The sequence below is a fragment of the Panthera tigris genome, chromosome D2, assembly GCF_018350195.1.
Source record: "Panthera tigris isolate Pti1 chromosome D2, P.tigris_Pti1_mat1.1, whole genome shotgun sequence".
Classification (NCBI taxonomy): Eukaryota; Metazoa; Chordata; class Mammalia; order Carnivora; family Felidae; genus Panthera; species Panthera tigris.
In genome coordinates this window covers 56,243,030-56,267,475 of record NC_056670.1, presented here as the reverse complement: position 1 = coordinate 56,267,475, position 24,446 = coordinate 56,243,030, and the positions used below count along the sequence as shown (strand labels likewise).

Sequence of the window (24,446 nt, the reverse complement as noted above, 5' to 3'; positions counted from 1 at the left end):
ATTTGCATTTCCTTAATGGTTGCTGATGTTGAGTGTCTTTTCACATATTAATTAGCCATTTGTATATCTCTTCTTTGGAGCAGTGTCTATTCAAGTCCCTTACCCATTTTTAATTGGGTTGTTTTTTTTTGTTGTTGAGTTGTAAGAACTCTTTATATATTCTGGATATTAATCCCTTATCAGATGTATGATTTGCAAATATTTTCTCCTGTTTGGCGGGTCACTTTTTTGCTCTGTTGATAGTGTCCTTTGATGTGCTAAAGTTTTAAATTTTGAGGTAATCCATTTTATCTGTATTTCCTTTTGTTGTGTGTACTTTTGGTGTCATGTCCAAGAAATCATTGTTGGACAACAGTATTTTTTAAAAACTCCCCCAGTGATTCTAGTATACAGCTACAGCTAAGCAGTGTTTCTCAAACTTTAACGTGCATTTGTGTCACCTAAAGTCTTATTAAAATGCATATTCTGGGGGTGCCAGGATGGCTCAGTCAGTTAAGCATCTGACTTTGGCTCAGGTCATGACCTCATGGTTCATGAGTTTGAGCCCCACGTCCAGCTCTGTGCTGTCAGCCAGAGCCTGGAGCCTACTTCAGATTCTGTGTCTCCCTCTCTCTCTGCCCTCCCCTGCTCACACACTCTCTCTCTCAAAAATAAATTAACATTAAAAAAATTTTTAATAAAAACTAAAAAATAATAAAATGCATATTCTGACTTATTAGGTCTGGCGTGGGGCCCAAGATCCTGCATGTTAACAAACTCCTGGCTGATGTTGATGCTGGTCCGGCGAGCAGTCTGTGTAGCCATGGTTTAGAGGAGCACTTCAGGGATTTCTTTCATGTGAGCCCTGAGAGTAGAAGGAGATATTTTCCAGACCTTTTCCTGAGTTTCTTCATGATAAAGTGCGTGTTCTCCCTGCACCATGGGGGAGGCTGTCCACTGCGGGGTGATTTCAGATTCCAATCAGATGGCTGATTCCTCTCTGGCCTTGGCCCCTGTGGGTGAACTACTGTAGAATCCTGCCAAAAGCTGTTTTGTTCAAAATATGTTCAATATGCTCAGAAAAGAAAATCACACAGGTTGGTCTGAAATTTTTGGAAGGAGCTAGGGAGAAAAACTACTGAAGGTCTGCTTCTAAAAAAAAAAAAAATCCTTTAATTCATCATAGAATTTTAGAGCTGGGAAGCACCTTTAGAGTCTATTCCAAACCTTCATTTTGGAGAAGAAAGCTGGGACCCAACAAGGCTGTGACTTGTTCAAGGTCACCAAGCAAAATAGAGGTCAACCCATAAGTGTATTACTTCTTTTTAGTCTTGCTTTAGGGTATTTATCTGGAAATGGTTAACACAGAGTAGCTACCTCTTTCATATGGCTCCTTTAATTAAAAGTTCACCTTTTCACAGAAAAGGTAAAAATCAACAGGCTGGATCAGGCTTCTTGCCTCTCGTGGCCTTCATTAGAAAATTTCTACCAGTTGCTTGTATTACCCTAATAGGGGTACCTGCCTCCCTGGTGGCAGTGACCCAAATTGCAGGAATGGTGCCCAGGAGGGACTACCTAGCTCCTAGAAGGTATACCCAATGCCACTTTCTCTTCTGTGTCCATTGAAAACCTTGTAATCTGATCACAGTACTCTTTCAATCCACTACCAATCAATTGGATCTGGCTCTCAGGTTGAAACTCATTTGCTGTCCCTATAATAGAGGTCATACCTTGAAAAGACCAGTGACCTTCAGATCCACCCTACATTTCAGCATGTCTACACTGGTTATTAAATACTCTTTAGCTTCTCATTTTTACCACCAGCTGCTCATTAATCCAATTATAAGTTTCCTTCATCCAACCAAACTTCCTGCCGAGTGGCAGAACTCTCACAGTGATGCATTTGCCTTCAGTGATTAGACAGCCCAGTAGAAGATACTGTCTTGTTCAGACATCTCTGTAATTTAGACTTGACCTCACTCTGACAGTGCAACACCCAACATGTGCCCTGTGAACAGGCTCCAAGAGCCTCCTTCCCAGGAAGGCTCACTGAGATTAGTTTCTGCCCTGCAGTTGGAGCCCTGCCCCCTGGGTCTCTCCCCGGCCTCACCAGCAAGGCATGAGAGAGGCTTCTGAATCATGTTTGACTGTGAAGGCAGTGCCTGGGCCCCTCATTTGAGTTTCTGGGTCCTGAACTGAGGCAGGCTCATTTGCTGGCAGGAGTGTCTGTCTCCTTATGGGGAGCCAGCCTCCCCATCTTCTTCATTAAGACCTCAGCCTCACTCAGCCTTGTTCTCAGCTGCCAGACGCACCAGCATGCCAGCAGGAAAAGTTCCATCAAGAAGGGGTCTGCTGCCTTCTGAAGGCAGGAAGGCCCCACTTTGCCTGCAAGACCGGACCTACAGCCTTCATGGGACTTGTTCCAGGAGGGCCTTTAGAACACTCTGAGTTCTGATTCCAGGCCTCCAGGCAGAGTCTCAGGGTGGTGCCATCTGTAGCTCACACAAAGAGGGGGTGGAGTCCTTCTACCTCCTTGGCCGTTCTCATCAGTCTCCTGGGTGCATGTCACCAGCTCCCATGGCCCCAGGCTGCTCGGCAACACCCTGAGTTATGTTAGAGATATAATAATGAATTATACAATGGATTATACATAATTAATTTATAATAAAACACGCACACAATGGTTTAATTTCTCCAAGTGAATGATGTACCACCCGCCAGATCCTGCTGGAATACATTCCCTAACTGACTGCTTCCTGATCTGGAGATGATGGCCAGCTGCCCTAGGGAGGGACCTTGGCCAGAGGAACCTGCCAAGTCTCAGACTCACTCCAGGCTACCTCTGGGGTATCTCCCATAGAAGGATAATCCTTCACTGCCTCTATTGTTGTTCTAGACCAGGGTACTCATGGGGGCTCGCTCCACACCTGGACTATTTGAAAGTGGTTATTTTGTACATTCCCCCAATCTTTCTTTCAGAGTATGGGAGATGCTTATATATTTATACTCGACCATTCCTTCCTTCCTTCATTCACTCAACAAGTGTGTATTGAGTGCCTATTATGTGCCAGCCCCTGTCCTTGGCTCGATGCCAGCGAGTTAGCAAAGCACAAAGATTCTTGCCCTGGTGGAGCTTACATTCTAGCAGAGGGAGACAGATGATAAATAGTAACCACAATGAATAAGTAAATTACACAGTATGTTACACAGTGAAAGGTGCTAAGAAAAAGATAAAGCAGAGCAGGATAAGTATGATCAGGGGTGATGCAGGCAGGCTGCAGTTTTAAACATGGTAGTTAAGGCAGGTCTTAGGGGAAAGTGGCAGCCTAGGAATTGCCAAGCCCTCTGTAAACAGGGGGGAAAGGTACTTATGTGCCTACTCTGGGCTGTTTGGTTATCAGAACTTGCAGTAACATTCGTAACTTTTGGTTTCAGGTGTTCAGGATGTTATTGTTCCTGCTGCTGCTGCGGTTTCTGCCCCCCATTGAGGGGTCCCAGCGTGCTGAACCCATGTTCACTGCAGTCACCAGCTCGGTCCTGCCCCCTGACTATGACAGCAACCCCACCCAGCTCAACTATGGTGTGGCAGTCACCGATGTGGACCATGATGGAGATTTTGAGATCGTTGTGGCAGGGTAAGTGCCTCCTACCCTGAGTCTGACAGGTGTATTAGTCAGCTTTTGCTGTGATAAGGCTGAGTAACAACCACCAAAAGCCAGTGGCTTGCAACAACACATATTCCCACCCATAGGTCTCAGCTGTCAGCTGGGGCTCTAGTATGCCATGTCCTTACCTTTTGCTATAGCGGGGAGAAGATGGAGCATGGATGGTTTTTCAGAAAGAGAATTTGAATACTCTGCTTCAAGGCATTCTCTTCATGTTTTTAAACTTCCTTAGTTATACAAGCATTACTTCCTTACCAGTGTAGACATCCCTACATAGGAGTGGCTTAAAGGTGACAATTATGATAGATTGGGATGCTCAAAGCTGCCTTTGCACAGTATCTTCCATAAGACCAAGAAAACATTAATTGTCCACTTCAAAGAAGCGAGGAAGATGGGAATTCAGGGTAGCTAAACATCCTCTAAAGTGTGCCTTGGTGCCCACTGTTCCCTTCTCTTCTGAGAAGCAACATTGCATAGAAAGACAAGCATGTGATTTAGAGTCCAAATAGCTTGAGTTCATGCCCTAGATCTACAGCTTTCTAGTTGCATGACCTTAAGTCAATCCCTTACTCACTGAGATTCAGGTGTATCAGCTGGAGAAAGGGGAATAATCATAATGCTTTTTTGTCTTGAAGCCTCAATAGGGTATTGCATGTACCAGTGCATTGTCAATTCTGCCAGTAACCATGGATAGTTGTTATTTATGGATCTCTAATACATTCCAGGCACTGTGCTAAGCCTTTTTCAGAGGCATTGTTTTATTTAATCCTCCTGACAACACTATGAAGTACATATACAAGGAAAGGAAATTAGATGGTAAGCCACCTGCCCTAGTCAATGAAACAAGATGTGGATGGGTCAGGATTCGAACCCCTGGGCTTCCTAACTCTAAAGCTGCTGAACTACAATTGTGCAAAGTTTTGTCATCACTTCAAAAATCAGCCGACCAGTGAAAACACAAGGGCATGTCAGCGTCATTCTGGGAGGCCTGAGCTTTTATGGCAGCACTGAAAAAAGTCACTGGCAGGTAACATTATTTGTAGCAGTTGCATGTAACAGTAGAAAGCACTGACCTTGGAATTGGAAGACCTGGTTTTAATTCTAACAATACCACTCAATAGTTGCGAACTTCATGTAAGTTACTTAGCTATGTGGTGCCTGCTTTCCTCATCTGTATAAGGTGCCTATTGAAGTCTACCCCCACCTACCACCCAGGGCAGTCGTGAGGATCAGGGGTGATGATGTATAGAAAAGACACTTAGTAAAGCACACTTCTTCTTCCATTTATTCATATCTTCTACCCTGTGAAGAGTAGAAGGTACCTGATTCTAGACCCTCCTAGAAGTCTGGATAAGTGCACCATCCAGTGGAACTTTCTGTGATGACATAGATGTTCTGTGTTGGTGCTGTCCAATATGGTGTCCATTAGCCACATGGGACTGTTGAGCACTTGAAATGTGGCTACTGTGACTGAGGAACTGAATTTTTAATTTTATGTCATTTAAACTAAATAGCCACATTTAAATTAGCACGGTTCTGGGTCTTAAGAAGGAAAAACTAAAGAGCAGAGTGTGCTAGAAAAAGGCAAGTCAGAAGTGATTGTAGTGACCCTGTTGCCTGACTGACCTGAGTAGGGTGGGGCCAAGCAGCTTGTCTGCATTCAGTGCTGTGAGGGTCCAGTGTCTCTCTGAATCAGGGAGCAGCCCACCTCATCAAATCATTCCTCCCAGAGCCATGAGTCTCTGGTTAAATGACTTCGATGCATTTCTGAAATGTTCTAGTTGGCCCTGCCTCCTGTTAGGTGACACCAGCCTCCCCTGGTAGACCCTGGGAGTGACAGAGGATGGTGGGGCAACCATCCTTCCCTCCTGCTGGACCCTCCACAAGTTGCTGCTGTGGGCATGCCCTCCCTTCACCTTGGACGCTGGCTTCAAATGCAGCTCTCCATCACACCCATCCTTTGACGTGCATGGGTTGTACTGCGTCTCCTGAACATGCAGCTTCATTCTTTCCAAGTGCTGGGCACTCATTTCATCTTCCCTTTCAATGAAGTCCCTCTCTCTCTCTCAAGAAACCCCAGGAATTTGCTTCTGTGTCCTCTGTGGTGGGGAGGCTAGACCGTCGTTTGTAGTCAGCTTAGAGTAAACCTTGTCTAGCTTGCTGCTTCCTGTGGGTCCTATATAGCACTTGGGAGTCATCCTCTGAAAACAAAGCCCACACCATCCCGACTCTTCATCCTGAATCAGCCAGAGATCAGGGAAAGACTGTTCTCTTTAATCCCAGGGGAGGGTTGAGCCAGGTGGGCCCTGTCTGAGAAAGCTTGGGCTGCTGAGTGTTCTTCTGAAAGATGATATTGCCCACCCCCAGCAAAGGAGAAGGCTTGCATGGAGGACAGGATGGCGAAATTGGGCAGCCTCCCAGCTCCAGGTCAGGCCTTTTTTGTGGCTGTTGTGAAGCATTGTGAATTCTCAGAGCATCAGAAAGACACATTCTAATTTAAGTACCAAATACATTCCAAAGACAAATATAACTTTTTATTATCTTCAGCGTAGGATGATTTGTCACTGTCTTCTTCTTTGGACTGGATAACCAAGGGTTGACTATGCAGACATATTTAAATCAGGACCTTGGGAGGTCATTTGGTCCACCCCTTGCCTTCCAATAAGGCCACACCTATAGTTCTTGGAGGCTCTATTTATTTAAAGCCTTCCAAGAGAACATGTGCGATCTTTTTGTAATCTAGCTCAATTATTTATGTCAAGAATCTGTTTGACAAATCTGAATCCCTCATATTAGAGTTTAATAAGCCATGTCTTTTAACTTTTGTTTTGCTCTTGCCTTTGAAGATATAAACCAAGTGGTCACCATCCTTTCAAATAAAAGACAGCTAGGATCACTGCTCTGACTTTCATTCTCTGTGGACATGCCACATTTCTGGCTTTGACTCTTATTCTATTTCATCTATTCTGTACCCATAATTAACTCTGTTTCCTTCTCTATTTGATTGTAGACTCTGTTTAAGAATCATGCTGCAAGAGTTGAAATTTCAAAAAATTAAATGTGAATGCCTTTACCTGGGGCACCTGCGGTCCAGTTCATGACAGGCCCGCTCTGTATTATCTTATAGACCTTTCCACTAGCTGGTCCCTGAAGGCATTTACGTTTGCGACCCCAGGGATAATGGCTAGCTCTTCAGTTTATAAGGCGCCCTGTACCTGAACTTGTCTTAGATTTGTTGACCTTGTAGTGTGTCTGACTGGAGCCCTGTTGCTTTGAGTATTTACTCTTTGAATAGGTTTGTTTTGTTTTGCTTTTTTGGTATCCTCGTTCTGGGTATTGATGGTATTGATTTTGAGCATGTTGCTGGTGAGTTTGTGTTGTGTTTCAGTTTCTTGAGTTAATTGTGATGGAAGGCGTGTGTGCGTGCATCTGACTCTGGGAGGAGCAGAAAATGACCGCCCTTTGTTCTGCGGGGATGGGGGAGGGAAGGGGCTGGCTCTGCTCCTCTGCCACAGCTGGGCGAGTGCCTCTGCATATGGAGGGCTTATCTGCTCACCGGCAGGTGCTGATTGCGGTCTCTACACACAGTCTCCTCCCTGCGGGGTGAGGGGGGGATTTGATCACCCCCGGAGACATCCGCACACGCACAGACCATTGAGGGTCTTCAGGACTCATTCCCTGGGTAAGTAAAAAGCTCAGTAGCTTCCCCTTTCCTCAGTGGAACTAAATACCAAATCTACAGTCTCACATCGTCTAGAAAGGAATTCCTGTTGGTGTCAATCTTGCACAATTCCTTTAGAGCAGCTTTTGTTTCCTGGGATATCCCCAGAGGTCTGAGATAACCCCCCTACCCTTTCAGTTTCCAAGAGAAGTTTTGCTCAAATGGAAAGATCATAGTGGTTGTAAAGTTTAAATCATGATTTAGATCAGTTTTTCTACACAGAGCATTCATTTGATAAAACCTTAACACATTCTTCACACTTGGAAGGGTTTCATTTAAAGGGATGCTACATATCATAAAGCAGTGTTTCATTTTGTCCTTAATTTTGCAACTGTGTAAGAAAACTTTTTAATTTACTAATGTTAATTGAATTATTTAAAAGGCAAACCGTATTCAATTACCAGATTAATCATAATCATATAGGAGATATTTTTGCCATTATAAATAATAAGAACAATGATAAAGAATGAGATATTTATCTATGATTTAACCAAAGCAATATTTATGCATTTTATTGTAAGTATATATAGATGCGTGCAGCATATATAGATATATATCATGTGTATGATAGATGGTAGATAGATAGGTAGATGTAGTATCCACATAAATATGTTTAGATACCGTAGTCTATGTGTATATATACATGTACACTTTTAACAAAATAGGAAAAAGAGTTCTGAACTTTCTGTCCTAATTGTTGCTTTGTAAAAACATTTTAATGGATTTGATCATCAGTTTTGACAACTTTAAAACATTGGGTTATTTCATTCAGTTCAGTTTATCTTTCTCTTTTAATTTAAAATATATCTTACAATTTGATAACATGTACCTGTGTTTTGTTACCAAAAAATTCACACAATATAGGTGAAAGTAAAAATTTATCTTTAGCAACCCCTGCTCCAAGCACATGCCAGTCCTCTCCCAGAATAACAGTTGTCTTGAGTTTGGTGTTTGTACTTCGAGAAATTTCTATGTTATATATATGTTCGTAAGTTACAATTATATCATTTTTGGAAGAGCCAAACAGATATGTATTGTTCCAAAACTTGCTTTTTTCACTATAGAGTATATTTATTGTTCATACATATAGATCTAGCTTATTTTTTTAAGTTGTTTAGTGTGGATATACCACATCTGTTTTCCTACCCCTCAAGTGACATTTAAGCTGTCCCTAATCCGTGACCACTGCAAACAACACTGTACTGTACATCCTTAGCCACATGTGCAAATATTTCTCTGGGATAGATACCAAGAAGCAGAGATGCTATGTAGTTTTTGGATCTTAATCAATATTGCCAAACTATTTCCAATCTCAATCTTTTTCTACTTATTCATAGCCTAGAAATAAAAAGTAAAATTGGGGATTATTGAATTCAACAGCTATTCAAGCCCCTACTATGTATACAACCCACATAGGCTCCAGGGTCTGAACTTAATCAATTTAGATCTAATAGTTCCCAGAAGGAAAAATAGGCCTATTCTACATCTGGAAAAGGAGCTGCTGCTGTTAAAAACCGGATTGAGGAACTTCAATACTTTCTGATTCAAACTGCTAAGAGGACTTCCTCTAAAGCCTTGTCTGCAAAAATATATTTCTTAAATGGTTCACCCTTAACCTCAAGATTCATTGTCGCTGGTATCATGGGAGAATGATTGTGGGGTGCCGGCTCTTCTGCTCTGGTTAAGCATGGACTACCCCTGATTTTGAATGCTAATAAGACATGAACTGGAGCAGGAACCAGGGCTTTTAAACCCATTTTTAAGACTTTTCTAAAAAGGTTACTCAGCAGTGCATGGCAGGTTTTCCAGAGATGGCTTTTTGCTGTATCTGAACTTCCTCTCCCCAGAAGCGGTGGGCAAAAATTCCACCCTATACACCAAGTCATACCCTCTCCTGACAGCCTGAAGGTCTGAAGCCCCTTCGCAGTTACCCTGGCTACCCGCCCCCCCCCCCCCCGCAGAGGGAGGTGACAGAAGGTGTGATAGGCAGAATAATAGCTTTCCAAAGATGTTGTGTCCTAATCCCCACAACCAATGAATATGTTACCTTACATGGCAAAAAGGACTGTGCAGATGTGATTAAGACCTTGAGATAGTGAGATTATCCTAGATTATCCAAGTGAGCCCAATGTAATCACAGGGTCCTTTAAAGTGGAAAAAGGGAAGCAGAAGAGGAGGTCATAGTGTGGTGATGTGAGAAAGACTTAAACTTACCATTCCTGGCTTTGAGGATGGAGGGAGGGGGTCACAGGTCAAGGAATATGGGTAGGCTTTAGAAGCTAGAGAAGGTAAGGAGATAGATTTACTCCTAGAGCTTCTAGAAGGGAATGTAGTCCTACCAACATGTTGATCTCAACACAGACCAGTGATGTACTTCTAACATACAGAAGTGTAAGATAATCAGTTTGCATTGTTTTATGCTGCTAAGTTTGTGGTGAGTTGTTACAGCGGCAATAGGAAACTAATACATCAGATGCTTGGTGTGATTTTTCGGAGAGGAGATGGCCATCACCTCAGAGAATTTTACTAGTATTATTTTAACAATTTCATAGCAATAAAATAAATACACCACCCTCAAGCATAGTATTTAAAAGAGTAAAAGAAGTTTACCACTAACGAAAGTATGATTTTTAATCAATGACAATCCCTTGTCTTAGGAACATGTGCGATTTTAGGAAGAATCCCTAAAAAGCACACTTTGTTCCTTAGTGATCAATCACCTTAATTCACCAGGCAGTTCACTGTTTGACAGCTGGTGCCTTGGATGGTTGGAGGTGGGGAGAGGGATTCAGAGCTTTCAAAGATCTCATTGCCCAGTGGTGGGACAACACACTCAAACTGGGTGAGGTCAGAGGCGACTTGCACCCCTAGAGAGACGCAAGCATTCCAGGTTCCAGGAGGTCAGCAAGAGGTCGGCCAGGGCAGAGAGCACTTCCAGGTGAGAATCACAAAGGCCTTGGAGGGGGCATACGGGTGGCATCTGAAGGACAGGTAGCATGCCAGTCCATGTAATGAGGGGGCAATGTCCTCTCCAGGTCAAAGACAGCTTTAGGCTTACTTGGATTCTGTTGTTTGTTTGTTTTAAAAGTAATTTTTTTAAAAAAAGCATTTTAACAAAAAACTGATTTTCACATAGTGAAGAATATTTATAAAAAGCCATTCCAAAATAGTAATATCATTAAGACCCTAAAATTGCCTCTGCTGAAAAAGGCAAAGCTACTTTTAGTAGTCTGAGTTTTTCATCCATTCAGAAAGTGGATGTATGCCCTGTCTCCAGTCACTTGAAGTCTCTCCTCTCCTGTCTTCTAAGTGGTGGGCTGGGTGGAAGGCCTTCCTCACCCCACTCCAGCCTCCAGATGTCACAGGCACAGGGCAGGCTGGAGGGGCAGCCGAGCCTCCCCACCCTTACACCCCTACAGCAGCAAGGGCGCTGCTCTCTCCCTCCTCCCCCTCCCCCAAACACATCTACACTTCTCTTTGCCATTTTCACTCCCAGCATCACTTCTGCTCTGGGGAGCCTGTCTGACCCCTGCCTCCCTCTCGCATTTTTCCTCACCCCTTCTCCCCATTGCAACTGACCTGGTGAGTCATGTTCTTTCAAGAATGCTATGGTTATAACTTGATCTTCCCTCTGAAGAAGTAGTTAGTTTTGAAGTGCCGATACCTAGGAAAACATTCAATGATGTGAAAAGCTAAAATAGTCCCCAGTTGGGATTTTTGCCATGCCCTCCCCTTGTTTACCCTCAGCTGTTTTGCAGAGGGAAGTTATGAAGGGGCAGGGCGAACAACCTGCGTCTTGTATTTTGCTTACAGCATCTCATTTTAAATCATCACAGCAATCCACATGACATGTAGTATTTAACTGAGCCTCCGTCACACATTTTTTTTTCACATTTTAGCATCACTAAAATTGGGATGTGACCTACAATTGGCAGCTTGCAGTAGATTGGAAGTTTTTTCTTTCCTAGAGATACATACAATAATGGTGAGTCTTATCACTGATGACACCTTAGATTTGATGAAAGCACTGTAGATAGTATTGTCTCATTTTGCACATGAGGAAACTGAGGCCCAGAGATCTGCTGAAAGTTATAGAGATGGTGAAAGATGAACTATTATTCTACATCTGCCCACGAAATTAAATGTGTTAATTATGTTGTTCAAATCATAATCTTTATTAATATTTTTTGCTCATTAACAACTGAGAGGCTTGGTTTGAAATCTCCTACTGCAGTAGTCCACTTCTTTCCGTAGCTCTGTGTTGCTTTATGTTGAGTCCATTTTATTAGGTGTAGTTTTAGAATTCTTTTTTTATTATTCAGATATAATTGACGCATAAGTTTCAGGTTTACAACATAATGACTCAATATTTGTATGTATTGTAAAATGATGACCACAATAAATCTTAAAAATTCATATATTTTGCTGGTGAATGGAGACATTATTATGAAGTGACCCCATCTATTCCTAACTATGCTTTTGGCCTAATATTATTATTATGCCCTCTAACATTTTATATTAGTTATAATATTAATATAGTTATAATTATTACATATAATAATATATTATAATTAATATAGCTAATATTATAACTATTCCATCTTTCTTTTTGTTAGTGTTTTCCAGGAACATCTTTTTTCATCCTTTTACTTTGAACTTTCCAAAATCCTTATGTTTTAGGTGTGTTTCTTGTGTGCAGCATACATATAGCTTAAGTTTCTTTTTTTTAACTATTTAACCAAGTCTATCCTCTCACTGATGAGTTCAGTCCATTCCATTTAATGGGAACATTAATATGTTTAAACTTGTTTCTCTCATTTGTTCAATTTTCATGTGTGCAATGCTTCTTTTCCTTTCTTTTTAAAAGGTTGATTGAGGAGCTTTGGGTGGGGAGAGGAGAGAGGGGAATACTTGTTTTCTAAATCCTGTTTTTTGCCTCTAATTGATTTGGGATTTATACCCTCTTCTGTTCTTTTAGTGGCTTCTTTTGAAATTTTATGATGTATATTTAACTTAACAAACTCTAAAATGATCTTAACTCCCTTCCATAACATTACAAGGACTTTATTCCTCTTTAACTCTTAAGCACCCCTTCCTGCCAAGCTTGCCCTTGGCAAACCCCACCACTTATAATTATTATTGTTGTTATTGTGATTGTCTAAAGGCAGTGTTCTTAAGTGGGAACACTAGCTCTCTTCAAGAGTCCTGGGTTAATGTAGGATTCTAAGGGTCACCATCCTCACTATGCTGCCAGCTCAAGAGTTAGTAATACTCTTCACAGTGCTCTGAGCCCCTTATTCCCATTTGTTTAGGTCCTTGCTGCCAGATATAGTTTTGACTCCCTTTTTCTGTGGAGTAGTGGTTCTTAGAGATTTCCCTTAACTTTGTGAGCCCAGTAATACATTAAAAATATGTTGTATCTGGAGCCTACTTGTTTTGTAGTGATAGGGTCCTTCAGCAGTCTATCATATGGATGGAAACAGAAGTCTGGAGTTGTCGATGATTTAGGATCTCCAAAGCTTCTTTTTCTATTACTAAGAGGACTTGGGAGGGTATGCACAGCTAAAGGAAATAGTATTTAAGAGGTTCTCCCCTTACCTGTTCAGAGATGCTTAAACTCACTTCTTGCAAAATAGAAAGAGCTCTACAGCATGGGAGATTTGGGTGTGAGATGGAGAGGGGTAAGGATGTGTGTGGGGGGAGAGAAGCACATTCAGTAAGCCACAGGCACTCAGGAAGTCAGGCCAGACCCTTGGACTGTGCCTCTCTGAAGGAGCAGGAAGAGTCAAGATCAAAGTCATCTCCAGTATAGATGATACCATCAAAGTCACCAGTGTTTAGCTATGCCAACCAAGGAAATGTGTGACTATACATCAAAAAGGACTTCCTTCCCCCTCAGCAGCCATCTTTCCGTATTGTTTATAGGGTAGAGTTAACAGCCATATGAACTCATGGACAGCTACCCAGTGTGTTTTGATACGCCCTAGTGCTGTAGATGCTCTGTATGCTGGCCATGAATGGGCAATGGGAAGATAAACAGGCTAATGAGGATTCTCCCTGGTTGGGAGCTATCCTGGAGAGCAGCATTGCATTGGTCATGTAGAATAGGGTAGCAAAATCTTCTCTTTGGATTGCCACACCACCTTTGTTCCTTCTTTTGGGATAAACATTCCCTCTCCTCTGGAGAAATATTCTAATCACAGGATCCCGTGGGGCTGCCAGTCAATAGTCTGGGGTTCCCTGTGACCTAAGACTGTCCAATCAGTCTTAGATTGGACTGAGATTTTCCATCCTGAATCAGAGAAGGAAAGCTCTAACTTGCTCTTGGATCATGAGTTGTAAGGATATATCAGCAAACTACTGTGAATATATCCACGTCCCCCACCCCATGGAGGAACCTGAGAGAATAAAGATGAAACCCAGAGAGAAAAAGAGGAGAGAATCCTGGGGTATTAAGGCCCTGATTCCTGTCCCTGAGACTCCCAGACCTATGGGTCTCTTGCACCTCTACTTCAGTTCTGGAAGCACCTTTTTACCTCCAATAAATTTTCCTCTAGAGTCTTTTTTCTAGAGTGACTTTTCTTATGCCAAAACTAATGACTTATAAATCTAGACAAAGCAGCCCTTTTGCAGGCTAGAGCAAGCACCCTGTCTGATGCTGTGTTGCAAACCAGACCATAACCGTCCCTAGTCCCAAAATAGACCCTATGGCTATCTAGTCAAAGAGAAGATCCTCAAGAATACATAAGAACAGTTGATGATCTGTGATCAGTGTTAACTTATGTTTCTGAAGGAGTTTTTGCCAGGTGGTAGGATTGAGAGGGTAACTCAAACCAAAGAAATATCACAATGTTATTTAAGCAGTAAACGTTCTATATACACACTTGTATCAAGGATTCTTTTTAAAATTTCCCTTCTCACATTAAATTGCTAACCACTAAGGGCAGGAACTTTCTCTTTTCCATCTGTGCACCCGATAGTGCCTAGCATGCAGTCAGTGTTCAGTGAATGAATGACATGAAATAAGCAGGGGTCTTATGGATGGATGGAGGGTCTTGGGTAAGAGAGTTAATGAAAGTAATAAACATTAGCTATACTCAGGAGTGATTGATTCAAGGACCTTAGTCTTGAGAGCAACATCAGTAAATTCAATAAAAATATCCTACATGCCTACCTTACATGTGCATAGCTGTGTGCTCAGTTCTTTGGCAGATACAAGAATATAGTCCCTTCCTTCAAGCCATCTTACTTGTAAGAAAGATAAGGCACATGTGGAAATAACAGAGCAGAATGTCATATGAGCTATAGAAAAGAAACTCACTCCATGGCTGGCACATTTATCAGGTTTATCTTCCCAGTGAATACTCCAGTTTTTCCAGTTTCCTATCAACACTGAATTTCATCTGAGGTTGTAGTAATAAGGCTCTTTCTCCCCTGTATGGAATTCCACTACGGTGTCACAGGTTTGATCTTCTGTTACTCATTATAGCCAAGGTCCCTGTGTTCATTTCCCTTTCATTAAACCACAATAATTGTTTGTTGACAGAGTAGTCCCAAGGAACTGACAGCATCATTGAGCCTCCAGTCCTGTTTCTTCCTGGTTCCTGTCTAACAGCTCAAAGTTAGTGAAATTCTCTAGAATTCACCACTAACCAGTCATACAAATTCCAACCTTGTTTTTCTTTTAAACATTTACTTTTTCATCAGTAATCTGTTGTCTGTATTCTTCCCTCCAAGCCACATAAAGCAAAGTGTGGAAAAAGAAGGAGGCAGTCATTTCCTCCCAATTCCCTACAAACAAAATGGGCCATAATTCTAGTTTTCCCAGTACTTTTTCAAGTTGCTTCCTTATCCTGGGAAGCTGTGGCTACACCAGGCTATAGCCAAAGCTGCACTCTCCCACTTCCCATCAGCCTTTGTTCCATCTGGGCTGGCCTGGGAAGGCCTTGGTGAAGCCATTTCAGCACCTGGTTCCTGGACAGCACCAGAGCCCTGGAGCAAGTCCACAGGCTGAACTATGTCATTCCCCCCCTGCATCCCTACATGCAAACCCTTTTGTTTCCCCAAATTAGGAAGACTTTGAAAAGTATGGCAAGTCTCATTATAAAAGTTTCCTTTCCATACAACTCATTAATTTCAAATTTGAGTGGCCTTCAGAAAGCAAGAGCTAGTGAGATAACAGATATCTTAGAGTTTCCAAGGGCATATCTAAAATCTAAGTTTCAAATGTATCTAACATTTGAAAAATGTTGGAAAATATTCAATTAAAACTGAAAATTGAAAATATTCAATTTAAAAACTAAGAAGTAAAAAGTAGATGAGTTCATTCTTGGTTCCCAGAGCTAGAAAGCTAAAAAAACTTTCAGGGGACACTGGTAACTTTCTGATGCCTATCTGATAATAACACATCCTAGGCTGTGGTGAAGACAAATGATATAAGGTGTATAAATTGCTTAGCACAGCACCTGTCACATACTAAATGCTCAGTTGTTGGTGTGTTAGGGGTGATTATGTTTATTTAATGCCTAACATAACAGTAGCAGTTTACCTGGACCAACCCTCACCTGTGTGTGTCTCTGTCTATGCCTTTTTCCATCAATGGGATAACACAGCACTGTGGAATATTTTTTGCATTTTAATTAGAAATATATATCCTGTGTTGTTAATTTTAACACAGTCATTTCAACATTTTTATATTGTGCTGTCTGCAGACATGCAAACCTGAAATAAGTTGTCTTGTATTTTACTTCATTTCCTATAAATCAATGTCCCACCCAGGAAAAAGTTTATGTACCCCTATTCCATTATCCAGCTCTTATTCACTCATTCTACAATTTTTAAAAGTAAGCTTCTATGTGCCAGGCACCTTGCTGAGCCCTGGAGGTTAGTAGTGAATGGGAGTAACTCCCGCCTTCACTGAGCTCAGGGAGAATCAATATGCCTGATGAATTAAAGAAATTCTTACTTTGGGAAAGAATTTCAGCTCCCTCCAACCAAATCTTTTATCAGAACTCATAATTTGTAACCAGAATCATTTCTCATTCCCACTGTCCATTCTTACTAAAAGATGCTAATAAGAAGTAGAATGATAAAACAAATGGGGATAGAAAAGAGAAGGACATGACTGGGGCAATCCATGAATTAGTCAGCCCCTGAATAATCAAGAGATGATATATAAAATGTAAGTTCATGCCTTCTTAAATAATTAAACATATTAAAGGAGAGACAAAAAGACCACATTTCAGAAGAAATTAGTAGCCTTAAGGCAGAGGGTGAGCGAAAAAAAGAGCTCTATAGTAGCATTTATAAGCCTTTTCTATATTGTAATAAACCAAGCAGGTAGCAGTAAGAGGGATGGTTATATGGATTCTCACATATTTGAAGGTAACAGATGCCAACCTAGAGGTCACAGAGTTATTACAAGGCATCTGAGAATCCATCTGTGCATGGGCATTTTATCAATAGACACTAAAGCACAGCTACTGTCATGTGGAGATTTTTTTTTAACATTAAAAAGGTATCTTCATATTTGAAAAGAGTTGAAAACCAATATGTGCTCATGTACTGTCAAAAAAAAATGGGGTTAAAGGAGCCAGAGAAGGGTCACTGAAAGGAGGAGAGTGAGAGACTTCAGGGAAGAGATGGAGAAAGGGTGTGAGAACACAGAAGTGAGAGACAAAGAAAGAGGAGAGAGAAAACGTGCACAAGGCATAGAAGGGAAACGGTGGAGTCATGCAAACCTGCACTATAAACTCCAGCATCTTCTTTCTCGCTGTGGGGCCTTAGAACAAGTTACCTAACTTCTGTGAGTTTTGGTTTCCTCATCTGTGAAGTGGAGATGATAATAACTAATCATTTATTTCATCATAGCAGTCTAGCAGTGGTTAAACAGAATAATGATGCAAAATGCTCGGTCCGGTGTCTGACACATGGAAAGTACTCAATTCTCAGCTACCACCACCATCACCATCATTTCTTACTGGACATTCACCCATGAGATCTCTCAAGGCATACCTGTCAGCAAACACCTGAGTGCTACTTTCTGGTCAATTCTCATCTTTAACCAACTGGATCAGTCAGAACTCTTTTGATTGTACAATAGAAACTAACCCTTGCTAACTTATCTTCCTCCCCACCAAAGAAAAGAAGATCTAGTGGAAGCATATTGAGGTAACTCACATAAGTCAAAGAAAATCTGATTGACCAAGCTTCGAGAAAGCAGGCATAGGGGCAGCAGGGGGGCATCAGGACTGACAGGAGCCAGAGCCCAAACACAGCTAGGATCATTCTCTCTGACTTTGTGCCTCTCATCCCTGCATCTGTACCTTGGCCTGTCAGCCTAATTATTTCAGAGCATCTTTCTCCCAGACTCTGGCACCTCAACTACCAGCAACTTCTGGGCATATAGCTTCCTAACCTAACCACTAGAAAGAAAACTCCAATTACATGGAAGGAATTCTGGGTGGCCATGTACTCCTCCCTGTGGCTCAGGAAATCATCTGGCTGGGAATGGAGAAAGGGTTGATCCTCCAGATATAAGGGGGTCTGTTCCTAGATCCAGGAGAGGAGAGTGCTGAGCAAACAACCTTGATACAGTCACTCATTCAGTAGACATTCGTTGAACACCTACTGTGTGCCCACGCCTGTCATCAACACTACAGACACGAAGGCAGCCAAGAGATTTATAGTTCTTGCTCTTATGGAACTGACATTCTAATGAGGCAGGTAACAATAAACAAAGAAATGGGAAATTTTAATTTCTGTCGAGAAATAAGGTACATGCACACATGCACTCATGCCTCTTGGGAAAATCTTGCACAGCCTTGTGGGGGCACACCTTCATTACCACCCCCAAAGGTCTCAGGCACAGACCCCTTCCGCTTTTCAGGCTGCCCTAGAATACTTCAGTTAAACCACCCACTTCAGCACCCGTTTATCTTCCCTTCTAACCCGCAATTTTAGTCCTTTTGAAACCTATTGAGATCCAGTGATGCAAAAAAGACACCAGCTAGAATTCCAAGAAAATTTGCATGCTCAGAATTATGAACTAAAGGTAGAGAAGTCTGGATAAATGTTCCAGGTGAATTCCAGTCAAGGGAAAAGAACAAAAGAGAAGAGAGACGAGTAATATTGGTGTCATGGAATTCTCGGCCTGTGTTATCTGTGAGAACGTGGCTTAGGAAGGAGTTAACCAGGGTTGATCATGGGGGCAGAGGGTCTACAGGGACCCAACCTCACCCTCACAAAGATTCATGCTTTTGTTGGGTGCATTGCATGTGTGTTTGTGTGTAGATGTGTTCCAAATATTTTGTTCTAATGTGAGTATTTTTCAACTATGTAAATGATTTTGTCAACCCTATTTTAAGTATTTCTTTATTTTTTAATATGCTAACGATCTCAAAAATAGAAGTGATCCAGTCTTCTCAAATTTGGGGAGGATCTGGCATTAGTGTTTCATGTGCACCTACTATCTACCAAACACTGTTTGCCCTTCACACATATTCTCATTTATGGAGGTGCTATGGTTTCCTATTTATGAAGGAGGAAGGTGAGGCCCACAGGGCTGATCTCTTGCTAAAGGTTGGGCAACTGTTAAGAAGCAGAGCTGGGAGGCAGATCATGCCCCATTTGGCTCCAAGGCCCAGATTCTTTCCTTCCTACCACTGGTTCCTGAGCTAGGCCAGTCTGGAATGAAGTTGTTTTCACTTCAACACAAACTTAACTAAATAAGGATGATGTAATTTTTTTCATAAAGCTAAAAATATTCCATCTAAAGGACTAACATTTTTCAGTCTAAGATTTTGTCCTTTTGCTTTCTTCTGGTATTGGAAAATACTTTTATGGTATCATATCATAGGTGGTAGTTGTTGGGTTTGTTGTTTGTTTTTGTTTTTTTGGGCTTTTTTTTTTTTGTCCTTAGCTGGCAAAAATAAAACATTGGCCGTCCTGTGAGTGCCTCAAAGTTTGCTTTTTGCAATTGTCCTGTGCCATGAAATCTCAGAGTCTGGAAAGCACTGCTCTTTCTGGGATGTTGGCATCACAGAAAGGCAGAGCTGCCCTTCATTGATGCCTGCTGTATGCGGGCACTGGCCGGGGTGGTCTTTGTACATCATCTCTGATGAAACCCCTAACAGGGGTCTTGCCCTGGTTTTACAGAGTAGGAAACTGAGGCTTAGAGGGACAGGGATCCCTGCCCAGGCTCTCAGGCTCCATCACTACACTTTCTGTCTCCTGTGTGGTGGCAGGTGGCTCAGTCTCCCCATGCTCTGTGCATGTCACCCCAAGCAACCCTCCCCTACTCCTGAGCCTTATATGAATGAGACACCCGTGCTCCTAGCTGATGTGACAGCCTCTTCTTGCCTTTGTAGTCGCTCTCTCCCAGAGCCCACCCCTTCCCTACTTGCTGAAGCTTTGATAGCTTTCAGAGCCTCCACAAACAGCATTTCAGAGCGCTGAGGGCAACTTTTGCGGCTCTCTTCGGGTGTTCTGCCTTGGAAGAACTTCCTGGAGAGACTCAACAGGAAGGTAGTGAGCTGTGTGCTTCTGCCCCTTGCTGGCCAAGGACAGTAAGGTCACATGAGTTCCCTAGAGCCTCAGGGCCTGTTCATGATGGTCTCAGTACATACGCATTGCCTTCCCTCTGTGCACAGAGTTTGGGGGGTGGTTTTTTCCCCTGCCCAGGCTGGGCCTGGTTTTCTTGGGAGCATGCACATTCAGTCTACACAGGAAACCTAGACATTTTGCAGTGGCAGATGCACCTTTGGGTAGACCAAAGCCTGTCCTCGTTCATGCCCAGCTCGTCCAAAGTCACAGCCTCATTGTGTGGCCTCATATGACTGCCCCATGTGGCTATGGCAGCCATACACGCAGACAAGAAGCACGCCTGCTCTCATCATTAGGAAGAGGAGAACAGAACTTGTCCCCTGGACTCATGAGTGCTCTGAAGAAGGAGGACAGGGTCTCTCTCTTCTGGAGAATATGGACCAGATGGTAGACCTACATGTTTTTTAGGTGACAGTAGATAAGGGGGCAAACTTCCATAAGCATATGTAACTGGAGATGGCTAATTAAGCCAATGTAATTTACAAAGTGACAAAAATGTTGACAAATAGAGCAAAACTTAATATTCTACCTAACATGCAGAATTAGTAATAATAATAGCAGGACTTACTGTGGTTCATGTTTGTCATTCTGGGGCGCCTAGTATTTACTCCCTTTTCCTAAAACTATTCTTCCTTCTTCGTGGGAAATTGCTTTTCTTCTTTTGTGGGCAGTTTTGGCAAAACGGTAATCAAGGAATAGTGCCCTCACTCTACAGAAGCCAAAAAGATCCCTGGAGCTTCTTCCATCAGATGCCAAGGGGTAGAGCCAAGAGGTGGGCACAAGCCCTAAGCATATCCAATTGGAATCTCCCCTGACACTGTCATTTTGGGGCAGAACAATGCAATGATGGAAGAAACGTTTGGAATTTAGTCATTTCCACTATTGCCCCTGAGCTAGGCTGTCGGAGGGTTCCAGCTCCTTCTGAAGCTGTCTGTTCTGAGCCTGGCCCTTCGGACTGCCCTTTGAACCAGCAACTCCCCATAGACTGCCAGTCAATTACCTTCTCACATAAGTTAGGCAGAGTCATTTCTATTATTTATCACCAAAGAACCCCACTGAGCATCACGCATCCAAATTAGTGCTGTCCTCTTCTCGGTGGCCTGCTGGAAGGTCACGCACCTGGTCCAGTGGTGCTGCCATTGCTCAAACAGTGCTGGGCCTCCACAGTCGAAATGGCCTTGGAGGGCTGTTTCCATGCCACAAAAGAACATGTGACTTCATAACTATGCCTCAATTTGGACCCAAAACAGCATTACCAGCTCAATCAGCTGATTATTCACCAGAGTTGGCTACAAATGCCAAAAAGCCCTTTGACTGTTTCCAAAAATAAAATCCAGCCTGACAGGATGACGATCTGCCACCATTGTGCTTATTCCAAATAATGTGGCATCAGTTTGAAGAAAATTCTCCAGGGAGTCCCCAAAGTATCGAAAACAATGGCAGAAGCCTTGGGATATATATCTGGCATATCTGGATGACCGCTCAGACGGGAGAGGATATTCATTTGGTTGGATATATTCTGGTATCTTTATTAAATAGCCTGTCTCATTATCTAAGAGTCACACTCCATGGTGGAGTCATGTTTCTAAGCCTAAAAATTAGACTTCGTTTTAAAGACCCTTTGGAAAATCTGAGATATCTTTCTGAGCCTGAGAACATTCCCCGAAAAATCCATCACACACCCCCACACACAGCCAGGTAAGGATTTTCCCCTTCACACTGGAAGCAGATGAGGTGTAACAGGCAGCAGCTACTGTCTGTTGTTCTTAAGCACAACGTGTGTCCTTTGCCTAAGGATGGGCTGTGAATCTGAAACAACAGAACACAGAATCCATCGGAAAATCCTGCTTTAGCCTCTTATGTAGGCATCATGCTTCCTTCCTTTTTAAGTTTCTCTTAGACTAGGGAAAGGCTTGCCCTTTAGTTTCCCAAAACAATAATGAGGGGAACACTGTGGGCCCCACATTGAAACATTAGGGTGGGGAGAACACCCCGCCCCCCACCCCCACCCCACCTTGATGCGGTTACCTGCCACATCACCTGTGGACTGTGAGCTGGGTCCACACTCAGTTAAATGAGGAATGGATAGATCCGCCATCATCCACTTCCATGCCATTGCCAGGGCCAGGGTCCTGGACCATCCCGACAACTGGAGAATCCCACTTTCAGGCAAGAGTCAAGAGAAATGTGGTCATTTTTGGTGTTTCTTTTGATAGGGAATAAAAGGAAGAGTGAAGCTTTCAGAATTGACTTCTGTCTCTTGGTATCTTACAATTTCCATCTCTTTGTGATCAAAAGATCACAGCACAACAAGGGGGGAGAGAGAAGAATCTCTACTTTTGGCAGGCTTCAAGACAGTCTTGGATTATTTATTTGTTCTGTAACTCATTTCTGTCAAACATTCTTTTTCTGTCTCTTGTCATAAAAAATTGAAATGCTAGTTTCTCAGTGGATGTCTTGGCTTTAACTATCTGTCTGACCTTGGACAAATTATTTAACCTCTCTGAACCTGTTTTCTTGAGTGTGAGCACAGTGCCTGATACAACATAGGTGCTCAATAAGTATTTGTGGGTGAGTGAGATGAATTCAGAGATCCTTTCAGCTCTAACACTGCGTGACTTTCCTAGTAATTGGGCTCCCTCCACATGGTGGACATCACTATTGCCCCTTGGCATGCTTCACATTCATTTGGTATTTATTCTCCAAAGTATTGTTCTGCCATTCTCCGAGTATGCTCAGTACCACACTAAGCATATAAGGTTCATGTCAGGAGTCTAGAATTGAAGGTTCACATGGTTTTCCAGCAGAATTGTTCTTGGTCACCATTGCTCAATGCTTTTGGCTTTTGCTTGTCAAAAGTTGTTTGCTCATTTACTCAGTGTACTTGAAAACCTTTTCACAGCAACAATTCTCCCACTTCCTGCAACCCTTAGTTGTCTATGGCATGCCATCCATAACAGATGGGCAAGACCATACACTTTGTTCAAATGTTGAGTCACTGTTTGCATTCCTATTTCTCGCTTGGCCAGCACCTGAATTTGCACGGTGAAGGTGCTTCTAGGGTTAATATTGCTCTTTTGTGAAGTTGATTTACAAAGTGTGTCCCCTGGAGGCTCACCCCTAATCTTAATTGTCAACTGGGGACTGCTAGAGATTGATGATGGGGGATTATGATTGTCTACATGTTGTACCTTCATCCAATTTTCTGATGTGTTTTGGTAATGATGTTGACAGTTGTGTGAAGATCTGTTCCTGAAATTAAAGCAGCGGCAGCAGCATTTTTGAGCTTGATGATTAGATTTGATTAGATCAGAGTGGGTTTTACTTCTCCCTCAGAGTCAGCAGAGATTTACTGTCCACTGACTGATTTAACTTCATGCTAGAAGATGGTTAGTGACATAACTTACCATCAGAAAAAGAAATGTCAAGGAGCATTGGAACGAAAACCCAACCTTGTTTGACTTTAGTGATGACCTTGAAGGGGCTGAAAATGTACACATTATCAAAGGTTTCTGCCGTAGAGCATCCTAGAGAAAATAAATGTTGACATGTTTGGGTGGACATTTGTAATGATGAGTATCTTCCAGCAATGGCTATCATTTGAGTAAGGCAGAGGCTTTCATGAAATCAGATAAGGTAAAAAAGAATAGGATTATGGTTTCTGAATTTTTCTTGCCATTGGCAAGAAGTGAAAGTAACCACTTAGGAGTCTGAGTCTACATGACTTAAAGCCACAGTGAGATGCTAGGAGAAAGCTCAAGGGTGGTCCTGGGCAAGAATTTCCTATAAGGTGATATGTGTAATTTCACTCTATATATGAATTCTTAAAATAATCACAACCAATAATTCACAAAAACAGAAGATGCAAATGGCCAACAGATAGGAAAGTAACATACAACTACCTAGGATTTTCAAGATACAGCATAAAATCCAGCTGTAGTTTTCAGTAACAAAACTGGTGAAAACTTAAACAGATTATAATACTCAGTGTCAGCAAAGATGTGGTGAAGTGGATATTTTCATGACCTACTAGTAGGAGTTCAAAAATCTGGAAAGAAATTTGTCAAAAGGTACTAAGCGCCTTAAAAATATGCATACTCTTTGACTCTAATTCAGCTGTTATAACTCTGCCCTAGGGACATAATCAGAAATATATTGTCAAAAATTTATGTGAAAGGCTATTTGTTGCACCTTTTTATAATAGCAAGAAACCAGAAGCAACTTTATTATCTATTACTAACAAAATGGTTAAATAAATTATGGAATACCAACATGATAAAATACTATGTGATCATTAAAAATTCTCTTCAAAGAATATTTAAGGACATGAGGGAATTATTTCTAATATCATAACTAAGGGAAAGAAGCATAATATAAAACTTGATATGGTATGGTCCCAACTTTGTCAAACATTTAAATATGCACAGGCAAAGGCTAGGAGGAAATATACCAAAGTATTAGCGGCTATTCTAGTGGTT

General features: G+C 42.1%; 1 protein-coding gene across 3 annotated transcripts in view; it reads left to right on the top strand.

Moving 5' to 3' along the window:
* The window catches only part of CRTAC1 (cartilage acidic protein 1), a 157,052-nt gene that overhangs the window by 14,827 nt on the left and 117,779 nt on the right, over positions 1-24,446 (top strand). For all 3 annotated transcript variants that reach the window (XM_042960296.1, XM_042960294.1, XM_042960295.1), the window contains exon 2: positions 3,415-3,614. In XM_042960296.1, coding sequence (XP_042816230.1) covers positions 3,415-3,614 — 200 coding nt within the window. The remainder of the gene's footprint in view (positions 1-3,414; positions 3,615-24,446) is intronic.